The sequence below is a fragment of the Falco naumanni genome, chromosome 5, assembly GCF_017639655.2.
Source record: "Falco naumanni isolate bFalNau1 chromosome 5, bFalNau1.pat, whole genome shotgun sequence".
NCBI classification, from domain to species: Eukaryota; Metazoa; Chordata; class Aves; order Falconiformes; family Falconidae; genus Falco; species Falco naumanni.
Window position 1 is genome coordinate 48,190,288 of NC_054058.1, and position 18,438 is coordinate 48,208,725.

General features: G+C 34.7%; 1 protein-coding gene across 3 annotated transcripts in view; it reads left to right on the forward strand.

Annotated features, from left to right (window-relative positions):
- IMMP2L (inner mitochondrial membrane peptidase subunit 2) overlaps positions 1 to 18,438 on the forward strand; it is a 477,884-nt gene that overhangs the window by 14,339 nt on the left and 445,107 nt on the right. For all 3 annotated transcript variants that reach the window (XM_040596098.1, XM_040596099.1, XM_040596096.1), the window contains exon 3: positions 3,691 to 3,794. In XM_040596098.1, the coding sequence (XP_040452032.1) occupies positions 3,691 to 3,794 (104 nt within the window). The remainder of the gene's footprint in view (positions 1 to 3,690; positions 3,795 to 18,438) is intronic.

Here is an 18,438-nt window from a genome sequence, read left to right on the forward strand (position 1 = left end):
CATTGAATGTAAGTGACACAAACAGCTGGTAATATGCATTCATAATTGGCTGTTGTGGATTTTTTATGACTCCTCCTGTAATGCTGGATGTGTACTTTAAAATGTTATCATATGGATATCTTCATACCCATTTATGTTTGGTTTTGGTTTTTTTGGGCTGTTTTTTTTTCTTTTTCCTATTGGGTTTCATTGCTTGTCTGGTATTACAAACTCTTCATACATAATTACATGGAAAAGGGAACCCCCTGTGGATATACAATTTTGTAAATTCATTAAATCAAATGGAGTGTTTTCAAGTGACATGGAAGATGACAGCGTATGTGCAACTATATATGCAAGTTCTATTGTAAACTGTTCAATACCAGGGATTACAGCGAGTAGCCTGACCAGTGATCTCTGATGAAGCACACTTGTTTCAGCAGCAAATGTTATTCAATGTTCTATTCCATTATGCATAATAGCAGTTGTTATTATTCTATGGCAGTTTCTCCTAACTTTATTATTAGGATTACTGTACTTAAGCCTGTGAGCTCATGTGAATATTCTTTCTGTTCCCCAAGCTGTAAGCAAATCAGTTGTGACCTTCTGGTGTTCACTAGCAGCATAACAACTATCAAGTTAATCATTATTTATAGTAAAAGGGCATGCTTTTACCCTCCTACTTATGGAACCTCATGTCCTGTGAGGCTTCATCATATGGCTGGGGATCTCAATTTGCATGCTTTTAGCATTAGATTAGTTAGTAATTGGAAAGAGTGAATGTTTTGTGACTTCTGCTCCACAGTTCTAAATTAAGACCTGTGCATTTCATTTGTAGCAGGCTATTATGCCAAGAACTTGGGCAAACAAGTTATAATGCCTCACGCTAGAGGAAGGAAGAAGCCCCTGTATTATTTCACTACTTATAAAAATAAAGCCCTTGTGAGCCTGTTTGCTGGCTACTTTTTCAGAACATGTTTTTTTTTGTTTTGCTAGACCTGAGACCTTACTACTTGTAAAAATGTCATGGGGAATAAGTTGTCTCTAGACAGAATGCATTAAATTCTTTCTGTACGTTTTGTTGTGGCATCACAATTTATTTTATTTACATTAGAAAAAGACTTACTGAAGGATTTAGATGACTTTAAAAAAAAAAAAAAGCAAAAATACAATTTTGATGTAAAATGAAAGTTGTCTCCTAGTTTTCCTTACATTTCTTCTACCAAAATAGTAACTTTATCTGCATTTTTAATATGTCAGGTTGTTTTGTTGGAAAGAGAAAGAATACTCTACATTGTCATATTTCTCTCAAACGTAATTCTAATACGTAACGAGATGGATATCCACTCTGTATGTCAATACCATATGAACAATAGATTAAAAACAGCAAGCAGTATGGTATTACATTTAGAGTGCTTTTAAGTTAGAGAGACTGTGCAATATCTCAATGCATTTAAACTCTGAAGCATTTCTTTTGTTTAAATACAGAAGGCAGTAGGATTCAACTGGGATAATGCAGCACCTGGTGTATTTTTCTGTAAGATGAAGCTGATGTAGATTTAATCGAGAGGAAAAGTTTGTGAACACTCATGTAAATCTTTTCTAAGTATCAGCTGTGAAATACATTATCTTTTGGAGCAGTGGGTTTTAAATTTCCATTTGTTTTGATCGTCTCCTTCCGCTCTTTAAGTGGATACTTTTGAGTACCAAGCACTTTACTTTTTGAGAATATACCATATGCATGATTCCTGCTTAGTAAGATTGGCCTCTCTGCCTTATATGTAGTATCATTTTTAGCTTCTGGCCCATGTGTGCCTGAATTGTTAAAATGAGTATGACTGTGAATTGTTTGTGAATTTGTACATAAATATTTTGTATGTGAAGATACTATCCTTTGGTGGAAGATGCTGTGAAGGTGGAACATAATTCTAGAAAATTGTGATTAAAAAAAATAGTAATGAAATATCTGCTAATTAGCTTCTGGTTTACGTTTATCTGACTCTTGCAAGGCATAGACTCTAGTAGATATAATAGTCATGAGCGCTGATGTATTTATAGCTTATGCTTGGACCATATCTCTGTGAATGTTAAGGTGATCTGCTTTGATCCACAGACTTAACTTGGCTAGAGCTTTGCCCTATAGTCCACAGCTCAAAATGTAAGTAGCCTAGTCTGATGTTCAACTAAAATTATTTTGTCATTTCCTTCCTTCCAGCCTGACATATTTATTCTTTTCACCTATCATATTCATTACTGTTCCTGTCAATTACACCTACTCAGGCCCATGGCACGTTACTTTTTCTAGAACACTGAAAAGGTAGTTTTTCACGAGTCCCATTTGAAGTAAGTCTTCATCAACTGATCTGGTTATCAAAGAAGAGATGATTGGGGAAACTAGTAAAACGAAAGCAGCACTTCTAAATTGCTTTTGAAGTTAAAAATAAATACTAAGTGTGTATCCTGGTTTGGGAGCACAATTTTACTGACTAAAAATACAATGAAATTTAACACTGTAATAGCTTGTGTTGAGAACAGTTCATTTCTATCCTATATCCTGATTGGTTTCCTCGTCAAAGCTACAGTCATTCTCGGGAGGGGAATCTCAGCAGTGAAAGTCTGGTGGTACATGTGGAGGGCCAAGTTATATTTAAAGGTGAACACTGAAAACCTCTTCTTAAAAAGAAAAAAAGTAAAAAAAAAATAGCAAATACTGCAGGTATCATACCAATAAATGACAGGCTGCCTAGTCTCAACACTCTTCTTTATTACATATGTCAGCCAACTCTAGAGTCTAAATCAGAGGTCATCTGCTAGCCAACTTGGTAAAACTGTAATTGTATTAGAAAAGTATGAAAAACCTTACTGAGAAATAAGCTATTAAAAGACTTTAGCCTGGATTACTCGTAAATGCTTTCTGTCTAATAGAAGGAGAATTTGTATTGAAAAAACCCCTGCAAAAATCAATGACAACAGTGCTGTGGAAGTTACTTCCTTCCTCTGCTGTTTCTGGTGGGTTAACTCAGAGCCAGCGTTGACCAGGTACCCTGGTTTTGTACCCCATCACACAAAATAATTAAGTATGGTTCCATGTACCTCCTAACACTTTGTACTAACTAATTACTAGGTTATTTTAATATTGACATTAGTGACCAGTCTCATTTAACTGTACGGTTCTTTGAGAGTTCATACTTCTTTGTATCCTGTTACGGAAGGCAGTGTCAGTGTTTTCTGTAGGTGTAGGGTTTGGTTTTTTTCCCTTTGCAAAGGGAGCTGAGATTAGTATTGTTACAAGTACATATTCCATTTTTAGTGTGTTATGCTTGTATAAGCAGTAATATGCTTACAGAAAGTTTGCTTTATCTGGGAATTTGTGTTCTTGGTTCTCCTTTGTTTTTACTATTAAATTATTTGCAATAAAGGCAATCACTTTTTCCATAGGGCTCGTCATAAGTATGTATACGGTGCAATTTAATTTGCGGTAGTGCGTTGAAAGATGTGAACTACAGTTTGTTATAAATTAATGCCATTTAACATGGCATTTAATAAATGTATTTCCCAGAATACAAGATTCTTGGTCCTCTTATCACAAGTGGATACGTCTTTACTGATTTTAATGGATTTTACCTGTTGATAGAATGAGAGTTAGGTGGAGGATTCATAGAGGAAGTGTAGATCTAAAGCTGTTTGTTTTTTTTTTTTTTCTCTTGTCAGCCTTCTTTGAATCCTGGGGGAAGACAAGCATCTGATGTAGTACTCTTAAACCACTGGAGCATTCGAAATTATGATGTACAACGTGGGGACATAGTGTCATTGGTGTAAGTACTTTTGCATATATTTCAGTACTTGCTTATATAAATATTGAGCTATCAGTATTTAATATTTAATCTAAGATACTTTAAGTATATATATGAACAAGGAACATATATTTTTTAATAATGCATTATTTTTATTCCTATAATCAGTTTTCAAAACTCAGATTTTCAAAGAATGTATTGTCAAGCTTTCACTTGAAAGGAACGTGGTGGTAAAAGATTGTGATACAGTGTGTATGCATACCAAAACTGCCAAGAAGAGAGAGCACTGGGATAAAGAGAGAAAACAGACAAAACATTACGTGGCTTAATGGAGTATACTTTTGAAGTTGTTTGCCCATGCACTCACATTTGTAAGAAAAATAGTGTTTCTTCATCAATTAGTAATAACTTTATTTATTTTTCTGCCGGAGAAATCTGGCTACTACTGAATAAAATGTTAAATACGATCACAGGAATTCAACCGTCTCCATAAAGGACAAATGTAGCAAAAAAAAAAAAAAAAAAGTTGTTTTACAATTACAACGGAGAGGTCTATGTATCAAGCCAAAAGGTGGCAGTGTTTTGCTGTTAAAAATACTCAAGACTAACAAAGGACAGAAACTATTTCAGCCTCAATATAATATAGAAATGGAATGTCAAAGTGTGCATAACTGACACAATGATATAATACGTTCTCATACTACATGCTTGGATAGTTTAAGGTTTTAGTTTTGTAAGTGAAATGCACAATATGTAGATTATAACAGAACTGTCTTTGGAAGCTATATTATCTGGCTTCCTTTTTGTCATGTATCTCTTCTAATGGTCCCATTTTTTTTGCCTACCTCTTCAGTCTAGTGCTAATTTGTATGACAATTTTCATTACCAGCTCTTAAAGCAAACTCTTTCATGTAGTCTTTTGTTAGAAACTTAAAATTTGCTTTATGGTCTCTTTTATTTTCTGGCATGTAAGATTGTCTGTAAATGGTCTAGCTACAAATATGAATTTATTCATGTTTTCAACACCTAATATTGCAAAAGGACTCCAATTTCAAGACACATAATGACTGCTTGTAAAATTTGATTCTGCCTGTGTGTTGCATCCCTCTGCCCAAGTCATGGTCTGGTGATCGTTTAAAATGGTGAATGTAACTGATTAGTTATTAATAGACTGAACAGAAGATGAGCATGTTGTCTGATCGGAAAATAGAATAATTTCATTCTTATCATACTACTTGAAGATCTGTGATACCATCTGAGCCATCTGCATTGATTGTTTTAACTTTGCTATATGTTTGGACATGATAACTAGTATTTTAAATACTGTGGGGTTTTTTGTATGTTTTGAAAATTCTGCGTATTTTTTGTGGAGCTTATGTACACCCACATGAAAGAAGTCATATATTTATGTACTGTACTGAGGTTTTTCTTAATCTTTGGGGAAATACACTGACTAATCGAAGTAGAAAATTAAAAAATCATTTTAAGAACAGTACAAAGGAAGTTAAAACAACTTTAAAATAATATATTGAATATTTTTGATACAAAAATATTGAAGGATATTTTATATATCATTAAAAAATTTAAATTATAAGTGCTTTATGGTGCGGGTTTGTTAGGGGCAGCTTTGGCCTACTAGCTTATTGTAATGAAATGTTTTTAATTGTGCTGTAAAGACTTGTAGGATGTAGTATCTGGATGTGATTTTGTACCAATGTGAGTTTATTTGAGACTTTAACTTTTGGTACATGAGGCTTTTATTGTGTAAATGTGTTAATGTTTTTATCCTTTCCATTTTGATTGTTTAACAATGTTTCTATAACTCACTATTGAATAGATACACTGCATGCATGTATTATACTTGGTGGTCCGCAGACAATTTGGTTGATTTAAGCAAGGTGTAAACAGAGAAGGCCAGTCTCCCATCAAGCTGCTGCTTTTTCTGTTCCTGTCAGAAATTCAGATGAGAAGGTGTTGGTGTGACTGTGATAGGCAGATGGCTATGTAAACCTTCTTTCATATCCTACTTGGCTGCTTAGCATTTACCCACTGTCTCCTCTTTGCCAAGTCATAGTAGAAAATAGTTATGAGGTTGTGGGAGGATGGTCTTTTGCAGAACAAGAAAGAGCTGAGGTAAAATATTCCTTAATGGCAGCTTGACCAGGGCCATCCAAGCTCTTTGCTTTCTTCATATCATCAGAAATACTGTGTTGTTCTAGTGCTGTTCATATCACAACTCTTAAAAGATATTGTTGAGATCCCAACTGGCAAAGTCCTGCTTAAGCAGATGGCCAGCAGCCAAACTTCAGAGCAAAGAGATGAGTTAGGTTTGGTGGCTCCGAATACCCCAAGAGAGGATCAGTCAGCCTGTGATGATGCTTGTGACACTGCTTGCAGACCCAAAAGCTTTTCCTTGCTCATCCAGTCTAGTTCTTGAACATAGGTAATGTTGTTATTTGCTGACTTTGATTACAAATGAGCAGCCTGTCCGCAAGCACTTGGCCGTGTATATGCCTGGTTAAGGTCTTAAGTAAAGACTGCACGTTTATGGAAATGTGCCATGTATCTCTGTCCATCCCTGCCTCTGCATCTGATGTAAATATGCATCACAACCACAGCTGTGAAATTAGTCACTGTAGGAACACACATGTGCATATACCTGGTTTTAGACATAATATGTAGAATGGTATTAGTCCTTAAAAGTATAAAACTAGTCAGATAAAACCAATGGAAAGAATAAGTTGGTAGCAAAGAAGGATTTGCTTACTTGTAGTGTAGTGTTTTACAAATAGTTAAATTTTACCTCAGCTTTTTAGAAGACATTTTAAGTGAATCTTTTTAATTTTAGGTTCAACTGATCCTTATTGGTACCAGAATTAAAAGCACTTGATGTTACACGTTATAACTTTTGAACTCAGAATTTTAAGTTGATTCAGAACTAAGGGAAGTTAATATAATCTTTTATTTGATCACTTGCTTGAGTGCTTTATTTAGATACCGCTGTATTACTGGGACTTAATAAATGAAAAAGCAAAACAGGAATATTTTTTCATTATCAATTATTATTAATTATCACTTATCAATTAATTATCAAGAGTATCCATTATGATGTGTTCCAGAATACTACCTTTAGTATTATTTGCATTTCTTAAACTGATGAAAAAAAAAAAAAAGTGTTTATTATTTTGTTTTGGAAATGCATTTATTTAACTTCAAACAGAGAACAGTCATGTGGCAAGAGGTCATCTTTAAAAGATAAATGAACGCATATTTTTGCTGGGCAGACCTTGATCTTTCAGTAACTTTTGTGGTCAAATAGGCTTGCTATTTTGTAATTGCTCTGCTGAGGTAGATCCCAGCAGTTATGCAGAACTCTCATCAGATACTGCAGAATGAGTTATAAGACGAGTTGCCTTCTCCCAGCTGGTTTCACTCTGTAAAGTCTGAGTTGCCAACAGCATTGTAGCTGTAGTGGTATGCATCACAGTGGGGGTCGTGCAGCTCATGCAGGTCCTTGGGAATATATGCTGCAACTGCACTTCCTGGTACTAATGGAGATCGTGCTCTTCAATTGCGTATTAATGGAGGATTTTGCCAACTTACCTACATGTCATTTGGTTTCTACTGTGTATAAATGTAGGCATTGTTATAAAAACATGTTACCAAAGAGTCATTTATAGCTCTGGAATTTATTTTACTGCTGTGTACCTTTATATCCTAATTATAAAATTATGTTCTCTTTTTATTCCAAAATTCCTGTCTGAATGTACAAAAAAGTTGTTGCAACATGTAGAAGATCGCAAAATCAGAGTGTGTATCTAGAATGGGTATTTTAAGGATATGACAGAATTTAAGTAAGCTTTTGAAATGAAGACACGAGAGTATTAATTCAGACAATTTTTTTTTTTAGATAAATAAAAACTTGGGCTTTGTCTTGTTCTTTACTTGGTTAATAGGTTGTTAACAAAGGAGTTAACCATGACTGCAGTATAAATAGGGTTGTTAGATTTTGAATGATGAAATTTCAAAGCTGCAAATATTCACAGATACTAATTTTAGCCTTTGGTGTTACTTCTAAGTTACTCCAAGGTGTGGCTGAGAGCGGAAACCTGCTTCCTGGGTAGGTTGCCAGGTGTCCCTCCATTTCTAATTTAAAATGTGTGCTTATGTGTTAAATAAAGATAGCTGTGCTGATTTAATCTGGAAAAAGATTGAGAACCAATGCTGTTTGTTCCATACATTCTGAATGGTAACATGCTTCTAAAGTTTTGAACTGTAATAGTGAAATGAAAATGGGCAGTATATTTAAAAATGTTTTTAAAGATCAGCTATAATAATAAGGAAATTAATGTTGTATATTTTGTCAGCTTCTTGTGGGTTCTTATGTAGAAGCATAATTGCTTTAAGTACAAAGCAATTTTTTATGTAGAAATTTCCTTGACATTTTTTTAAAAATAAGCATACTTCTATCTGCTATCCTGATGAAGGATATCCTGATGAAGGACAGAAGGTGCCTTCTGTCATGGCTTCCTCTGACTGTAAGATTATATCCAGGACTTTTGGCAAACTCCCTTGCTTTTGATAACTATTGAGTATTTTTGTGTAAGGTTGTGTGTGTTTAAGGTCTGAAAAATCCAGTGCAAATCAGGATTCTGGAGGAAGAATCAAAGTACTGCGCATGAGGTTGTCTCTGCGACTGTGTCCCTCGCTGACGTCTGCTCAGAAATGAGAACTGGAAAAGGTAGTTCTGTGATGATATTGTGGGATGGTTCAACAAGTTTCAGCCTATTCACACAAATCTGAATAATCCAAATTTTGAAGAAATGTGGTCCTGTTCAGTTGACGGAAACAAAAGAGTTCTCAAATGGTCCAAGTGAATGCATACTATTAATAAAACATAATAATTAATTAATAATAAAAATAAATAATAGAATTTAAGAAAACATAATAATTAATAAAATTGGAATGTCATTAATAAGACTAGCCTAGTAAAAAAAATAAATCACTAAGTAGTTACTGAAGGAACTGCTTTGAATTAGAATCAGTAGTTGTAATTATGAAAAGACTTTCTACTATATTCTGATAGATGTAGTATGAATGGATATTTAATGGTTCTTGCATTATTTTTAAGAAAGCTTCTTTCTGACTAAAACACTGAACAACCTTTTATGAATACCTCTTCTTGACCTTCTTAAGTCTTCCAATTTCTATTCTATTTTTGTTTGTACTTGGGTCCCTGTACCAAGTCATCTGTCTTCTGGCAGGTAGGACACTGCAAAGGAGGTTGTGCTGACATAGAAGCTAAATAATCACTTTAGTTTCTGTGTCTCAATGACCTCAGGAAATCTTTCCCTATTCTGTTCTTTTAGCTGGGAAAAAACCCCTCATGTCTTTTCCTGATAAGAATCAACTATGTAGTTCTACTTGTATTATCTGTATTACAATCTATTCTTAGAGTACATATATTATATTAAGACTTGCATCTTATATTTATAAAGTAAGTAAAATCTATTTTCTAAAGAAAGTTTTCAGATACTGTACATGTTCCCCAGTTTTATTATGAAGCACTCGGGATGGGTTTAAGTAGGCAATTATTCTAATAGTATGGAAACTGAGCAGTTGTGGAGAAAATAAATTGTGGTTAAAGTAATGGTTATTTAATTTAAAGTCTGTGGATATGAGTAGGAAATTTACAAGATTTGACTGCAAGAATCATTGCTGGAGAGAGTCTGGCTAGAATCTGTAGGCCAAAAAGCAACATATATGGATGTTATAGCTTATGGATTCTTTAGTGGTCAAATTGCAGCTTGGAGAATTATAAATAAATGTATTTTATTTTCTGGAAAGTTAATGATGTGGAAGTCAGTTAAATGGCCTAGGCCTTTTGTGAAGGAGGTGATAGCTGATTGGGAATATTACTGTATTGTTGAAAGTGGTGCCAGTGAGGACTTAATATTCTGATTCATTTTGATTTTATCGGCCTTGCTTTTGAATTTAAGTGCCTTACTATTGAATTAAGAAACAAAGTGTTGGTTGCTGAATGTTTATTGCTGTATCCATTAGAATACCATATTGCAAGTTTACTAAAAACTACTTCATTGCTTACTGAGTTAAGCTGATTAGACAAAAGCAAACATTAAGCTTATGTACGTTATGTACACAGCAACGTATGTCAGATAAAATTATTAAATCTACATCAGGTACTTAATAGGATATAAGAGGACCTAGAACATTGCCACAAGATCAACGATTTTGGGTCTAAAAGTAAATGTTGAGGTTTAATAACAAGATATAATTATCTGAATAAGCTTTTTTTATTCTAGTTAGCATCCTTGAATAAATTTATGGACATCAGTGTGGTTGTCAGGAATTCTGTTTAAAATGTGAATTCCTATTAGTTAGGAAATAATTTAATCTTAATTACTATTAATAAGATAATTCCATCAGTTCTTGTCTGAGGTACTGCTCTTAGAGTGGCTGAAGGCTACAACTTGGAAAACCTATAAATCACTATTACCGTGTCTTTTGCTGTCAGTTTTGTTTTGGGGATTTTTTGCTGCATATAGTCTTTGCTTTTTATTTAAAATGCACCATTGAGGGACTTGACAAAAATAATTAAAATCAGATGCACTGTCTGTGATATTTGGTTGAATTTACTGCTGAGATAAATAGCATAAAATTTCTCTAAGACATATTCTAGTGAAAGTGGAGGGAAATTACAGTCTTGCCAACCTCAGTACCAATTCAATAGCATCAAGATTAAAGCTGTACAGAGCTGTAGCTCTTGTTTTAAGTATTTTTTTTTTTTATTGCCCCATGTGTATTTACATTAGAATAACTGTGAGTTATGGTTATGTTGCAACCCAGCCAGATTACGATGGGAATAATAAAAGCAGGTTACATTTGAAATTTCATCCAAATATATATATATGTATGTATGATACTTTAGAAATCAAGAAAGATGGGAGAAAAACTTGCTCTGTTGTGATCTTTAAATTGTAAGATGGTCAGATAAGGTGTTAGCAGCTTATTAATACATAAGGAGGACCTATGTTGTGCAGAAGGAGGGCTGTTAACAGTAATTTTCAATCTCAAAAAAAATTAATTTTTCTCATTTATGCAGTTATTTCTACTTCACTTTTTAGTGATCAGGCATATGAAGAAGAGAAGGGGGAAAACCCTATTTTAATAAACAAAATGACCTCTACCTGCCTCTATTCAATAGAAAAGTGAACAGCATAGAATAGATTTTCCTGATATTCTTGATGACGGACAGTCATAGTATGTTGGAGATCCTGGGTCTAAGTGGACAGCTGCTTGAAATGTTGCAGAAATTACAGCCATGGTTTGAATGGCTGGAAAGCTGTCTCTGATCCTGTAACTCTAGCTTACAGTGTGATGGCTGACTGCCCTGAGAAGGTCATGTTGAACAAAAGGAGCTTGAAACCTGCCTTGATTTAGAAAAATGTCACTTTTACCTTTTGAAATATTTATTATTTAGATGCTAGCGACTTGCTTTGCTTTCAGCAGAGTCTGGTGATATGAATGCCTGCTGCGATGTATGTACAGAAAGGTAACAGTGTATTTTTCCTGAACTTTTTTTTCTTTAACCTTAAGAAAATTTGACAACTCTGATAGGAAAATACTGATAATTTTTTTTCTCAGTACATTTCCAGCCGCGGAGAAGTAATTACTGGTTGTTCATGACTGGCAGTGCTTGTAGGTACCTAGAGCTAGGAAAAGTTTCACAAGTCAGTGAAAGAGGCTACACAATCTTATTGCTGGAAGTGGCAAGAAACATGACTGTTTTGGCAACTAATGGGGAATTCCAGCATTCACTCTCTATATGGTATTCAGATTAGACACCTCCTTAACTAAATTCAGGCTGAACATCTGTGATGGTATAGGATGAAAAAAGTAATGGGTATCCATATGGTTATCCTTGCATGAAAATACCAAGTGTATTTTAGATTATGATAAATATAGATGGACCATAATTTTTGAATGTGTACTCAGCTGAACAGATAGGTTGAAGCTTTAGAGGATTGTTAAACTGTAAGTAAACTGATAGCTTGTTGAAAATAAAGTATTTTCCTTTCCTTGAAGATAAAGGACTTGAGGAAGCCTATGCACCATTCCTAAAGAAGATAACCTATCAAAGTACTTATACTTAGGTTCCACTGAACTGATGAAATGCCGAGTGCTGAATTGGTGAAATACTAGATTCAGTTTAAGATAAACTTCTTACTAGATTAAGATCTTAGCTTTCATATTGCTTTACTTGAATTGTGAATGGTATACATTTTGCGTCTAAAGATGCTCTATCAACTTCTATTATGAAGAAATGGTTCTATACTTAGAAAATGAGTAATGAAAAATCTTTTCTGTAGAACAGTTCTGGAGATTTTCTTTTCCTATGACACCATTCTCTTTCAAAGATACTCAGTTCCTTAACATCAAGTCGTGCATATTCCAGTGCTAAATTCTGTTATCTGCAACAGCATAAAAGCTTCAACAGAGAAATGTACGTAGGATGTTGTACCATGAATCAGCAGTGCTTAAAAAAAAATAAAAAATCAGTTTCGCTGTTTAAGAAAAATTACTGCATCCTAGGTTTCAAGAGCTGGACATAAGCTGTTAAATGTGATTGGTTCTGTAGTTTTGGAGTATGCAGAAAGATGCCTAAATACATTTTAGCCTTTTGTGTAGTTAGACTGTTTTATTTTGTGTACAATCTGGGAAGTACTGAGGTGATATTTTATTACATGGGATATTTCATACAGTGTTCTTGGACAAGTTATAGTTTAAATACTGCCACAGCTGACTGCATATCTTATAGTAATAACTTCTCCTAAGCCAGTTTACTGAGTTGTATTATGAGCAACCATAAATATTTACTGCAGAATGTTACTTCTAGGAATCTTTCAATGAGCTATACATATGCTGACAAAGTGAATTCTGCTTACACATTAAAAAATATTTATTTCCCATCTAATTGGTGAAGTTGGAAGAAAAAGCATGGGTCTTGACCTGTGCTGAGTATATTATGGACATGAATATTTCTGCATGTAATAAACAGAGTCTTGGCCTTGTTTTCTGTTTCTTTTCAGCCTGTTAGTAAAGGCAAAAACAAAGGAATGGCAAATTATCAGGTTTAAAATGATAATTAACCTTATCATCGCTATATTTTCTAGGGAAATTATATTAGTCTGTATTCATGAATGTAACATTAGGGTTTTTATGTGTAATCAGCTGCTCCTGGAAAGTGCAATTGAACAAAATTTAGCTTTAAATACATGCATGTATATTTGTTCAACTGAGAGGGTACCTTGCTGCTGTTGTCAGCTGTCTGTCTATCTGTAGATTAGCTACAAAGAAATAGAGTCAAATTCTTCTTAGAGATGCATAGCAAAGGGATGAGGGACAATGGTCACAACTGCAGCAGGGCATTCTGAGCAGATACAAGGGAAAAACAATGCAGAATTAGAATGGCAAAGTCATTAGCCAGGGAGACTGTGTGAAACCTCCATCCTTGGAGATATTTAAAACTTAACTAGCAAAAGCCCATGCACTCTGATCTACCTTTGCAATTGTGTCTGGTTTGGCTGGCAGTTGAAGTAGATGATGGCCAGAGGTCCCTTCTAACCTGAATGATTCTGTTTGTTTACATCAAATAGAATTTCAGCAATGGAACTTTCAAGATAGGGAACATAATAGTCACAGCCTTTCAAAGTTAGAAGTCAACATTACCAGTTAGTGTTTACAACATGCATTATGATTTTTCAAATTTGTTTTATATCAAGGAAGTGAAGTCCCTGAAACCCTCTTATTCTGTAGATGTGGTGGTTATATTTGTCTTATAGTGGTTTCTAAAAGACCCAGTCATGCATTGGAAGCCTGTTGTGTTAATAGCTGAATGTACAGAGAATTAGAAGATTGCATTTGGGTTTTATAATAAGATTGTAAATTCTTTAAAGGAGAAACGAGTACAGCAAGGCAGATGCGTATGGTGAAACAATCTGGGGTGGGTGGCAGTCTGCACATTGAACATTGGGTCATGTTTAACATACTATAGTAGAGGGAACTGCTTTGCAAATGTATATGGAGAGCAGTTCCCAAGTGAGAAGAGAAGTCTGGAAAAGTACACAAGTAATTGTTTGCTCACTTGTTAAATTTTCAATTAAGTCTGACCAGATTCATTCATAAGGGACAGGGTCAACATTTTGACTGTAAGTCGGAGAAAAATGTGTCAGGAATGAAGTGTAAAAGATACCTAAAATGAAGGCAAAAAAATTAATAGGAAACTGAAAGCAGAGAGAGGGGTTACCTGCAAATTTTAGTGCTGTGGCTGTAATTTAATGACTTGATGTATAAAGAATCCACAATAATTTTTTAAATTTATTTCATAAATAGAACTCAAATTCATTTCAACTTGACCTGTGTCCTCTGCCAGTATGAAGCAGAACAATCTAGCCTGCTACTTTCTAGCCACTTGGCTCAGATGTTCCTGGTATTGTAGATATCTTCTTTTATAACTACCTTTGTAAAATGTAAAAATGTACTATATAAACAGAAATTTGGACTAGGGAAAAAGGTAGAAGTAAAAACTTAAAATTATAGTTCACTTAAAACCATGATCTATAGCATAATGCCATTTAGGGTTTCAGGAACTAATAGTGTGTATCTTAAGGCAAAAAAGAGATAGCTAGTGAGTATCTTTCTTGTGTTATGTGTTGTCTTATGTGTTTGCTTTAAGGGAAAAATTAGTGATGTTCTCAGAACAATAACTTTGATGTTTCAAGAACTAGGGCAACTGTAATGAGAGAAGTATGGTCTTGCCATATAAAGGGAAGTATATTGTCAGCAAGCTCAAGATAATAGCATCCTGTACACCCAGAAGGCCTGCTGTGGTGTTTGCGTCTGCATATGATCCCCTTTGCCCTCAGAATAGTCTATTTTTAAAGTTGTGCTGAGTCTGACCTTAGTAAAGAGAATACTCTTGGAAGATTTTTAAATGCATGATCATGCACAATGTATTCCTCAGTCCTGTAGGACACTGACAGTAGTATTTTTTCTACAGCAAATTTCTATTAGTTTGCAAGTTCCTTGAGTTCAAAGGCTTACCTGTTTAATGTTAAAAGGGAAAACTTGATTACAAATTATATTCCATACCCTTAATAGCTTAGCTGAACCCATGAGACAGAATTAGAGACTTAGGTTCATTGTTCAGGACAGTTTATGATGAGGTGGTTTCAGATTTCTGATTAGAATAGGAACAGTTTCTATAGAACATGACACACTGACTCTGTTGTGAACTGCATTTTCCTCACTGTGAGCTGTGATTTCTTTGTAAACTTGTGACGAATATAGATTGTTCTAGGTCAGTATAACCACTACTTAATAGGAACACCATGCACACCTTTGAGAATTAGGAGGCGGCTGTTGGTATGATTGACATACGTTTATTGTTACATATTTAAAACACCTTGCAAAGCCAGGAAATTGTAAGAACAATAATTTTCACGGGCCTTTTGTGGCTTTCGAAGATATTGTTTGACCTTTACCTTATCCCGTGATATCTGGACTGTAATATTGAATATTAGTTAGATTTTTTAAAAACAGGTTGACTTAACGCTTGTCACCCTTACTGCATGGAACCTTACACTTTCCTGTACTCAGATAGTGCTTTTTGTGTATCAGCAGAGCTGCAGAGAGAGGGCACCTCATTCCGTGTGTTTTAAAACTGATAGTGATGGGAAGGTGCTGTGTTGGGAATGAGTCTTTGCTGGGAGAAATGTATGATGTTGTGAAAATACGTTGGCTAACATTCATTTAAACTTGATTTAGCAAAACAAAGGATCTCTGAATGTCTGAACCCAAATTTAGCAGTAAAGATGTGGATCTTAATCTCTGAAACTTTGTCTAGATGCTTCTTAGTTTTGATAATTGAAATGGCAGAGAGTGCTCATACAGAATATTTTCTCCTCTGTATTTCCTGTTTTATTGACCTTTTTTTAGGCATTATCTCAGTGGTTATCTTTGAGAGAGTTTTGAGTAGCTGGCCTTCCAATTTTGTTCTGGTCATTTCTCATTTGTAATCCTGTGGCCATTTCTGTTGTTGAAGACATTACGGTTTAAGAATGCCTAAGGTGGGTAGAGGTTTATGTAAGTATTTGCAGAGTGTAATAGTTGATTCTGTGATGTGTTACCTTAAAACTGGAGGACTGTGGTCTGCAGCTTAAGAGCTGTTGTCTTCTACTTTTCTAAAATCTGCCACCTTTTTTCCAGCAGTCTAATTCTAAATAGCTTCCACTTTCTCTTTTATAACATTTAGCAGTTTTATTTTTTTCTGTGTGTTTGTTTTCATGTATGTTTTAATCAGCTTTTACTTGTGGTTAGTGAGCAGGTATAGCATATCTGTCTAGTCCGTATGTGAACCAAATGACGCATTTGAAAATACTTAGAGCTTGCCAAGACTCTTAACAGTTGTGCTCAGGATTTCAGCGGTGTAACTATACGCAAGGCAACTCAGCAGGGTTTTTCAGTTCACAAGATTTGCTAATGCAGCAGCAGTTAACCACCAAGGGAAATTTAAATTTGAAGGGACTCTTCATGTCCTGATTTGTAAAAGCCCTCCTGGGCTATTCTAGAAATTTCTGCTAGCAACTACCTTTAGCTCTGCTGTGTGGCTTCTTTCAGTTCCTATGTGCAGCTGTGTACTGTTTGCTAAAGCTCCTCAGGTATTAAGTCACAGCAACAAGTACACTGTCTAGCTGGTAGTGCCAGGGCTAGCAAATATGTCAGCCCCTGGTATTCAGACAACATATACAAAGGATTTGGTCTGATTAGCACAAAGCATTACTTCATGCTAGAAATACTCCGTTTTGGTATCTCTAATTACCAGTTATACTCCTGCTTTATGATAGTAGTAGTAATGTGAATGATACTGGAATGAACTCAGGAAAGATTTTACTGCTTTTCTGTCTCATACTTGCAGTTGACAAACTAAAGAAATAAAATACATCAATAATGCTTTTGTCATGAACTTCATCTACATGAAGATAAAAGTAATGCAATTTTTAACGTTGCCTCATGAAGAACCCCTTTTTTAAACATGCACTTTGGACACAACAGGTTTATGATTCATGTATTAATATATTTCTGATAAATCTTCCCATGTATTTTCTAAGAATAAACTGATTTTGGAGATTACTGGAGAAGTTTGAGTCAAGTATAAAAGGTGACCAAATGTAGACTGGTGTGAATAGTGGATACTCAAAATGAGGTTTAATTTAGGAAGAAAATTAGCCACCCCAGGAATTAGTGAATTGTAATAGCAAATTAATGGATGTAAATTGTTAAGATTATAATTTTTTAAAAGTATTTATGATATACATGCTGGCAAATAAGAGGCTTGCATAATAATTTAATAATGCTTATCATGTGTATGTAATATTTGTAGACTAATGTCAGATTACACAATCCATTCGGGAAATACTAATTATGGACACATAGAGGTCGTATTTTGAAACTGTTGGCATCCAGTAGCAGAATGACTGCAGCATATCGCTCACACCCATTACAAAAGTTCTTAAAGGTATATGCTCTTCATGAAAGTCAGTCATTTTTTCCTTTCCCTGGGTGAGTTGAAACAAAAGAAATGGTTGGTGCTGCTGAGAACCCAGACTGTGAAAGAATTTGGAATCCCTGTTGTCCTAATTCCTTAGAGTGTATGAAATTCATATTGCCTGTGAGAAGAGAGACTGTAATCCCCATCGTGCTCTTCCAACCTACAGCCCAGAAGATTACTCTCAACTTTTTCTCCTTAGGGTCCAAATCTAATATATATTTTAAACTAGTTCAGAAATTCAAAAGACTTAAAAAATAGCAAAAGAAAAAACGTTAAATGTGTTTATTTTACAGTTTATTAAAAAAAATCAAAGATTAAAAAATGGCATTTATACTCTTTTAATGTGTTGATTTGTAGATGTGTTTATGGTCTATATTGTATATAAAATTTTTAGATCCTAGAATGACACGGTGTTGTATTTGAAAACAAAATCCTTGTTCATCGGACTGTATCATGTATGCAGGCAGCAGCTGAAGATCCTCCCCATAGAATGGTGAGCTTCTAGAGAGATATGGGGATTATTCAGTATCTTAATAATCAATAGGAAATATATGATGGTTTTTTCAATTTAGGACCCATTTTTTTAAAAAAAAAGATCATTCTGACTTCTGTATTCACAGGCAAATTAGATCTCTTTCTGAAGTTGTTTTCTGTCTTGGGATTGTTATATTCAGGAGAATACTAATAAGCAGAAGGGAAATTATAGCACTGCAACCAGTGTGATTATGAGATTCATCTAGGCGGATGCTAAAGAAACACTTATTTAGATTTGTCTCCACTTATGGTTTTTAGTGCTTAGATTGCATCAGTATCCAAGGTCCTACCCAAGCCACAGATGGTATGCTACTGGACAGTGAACTGCTTTTCAACCCCCACTCTGTTTGAGTGTGTAAATCTTGAGATGACAATCATGTCACTTTGAACCAGTCCTAATAAACACATCCAGAAATGTGAGAGACAAACCAAGGAAGCTGAGAACAGGCCTGTGATGGAGAAAAAGTTATATGATCAGCAGTTCATGAGACTGTTCTGTTT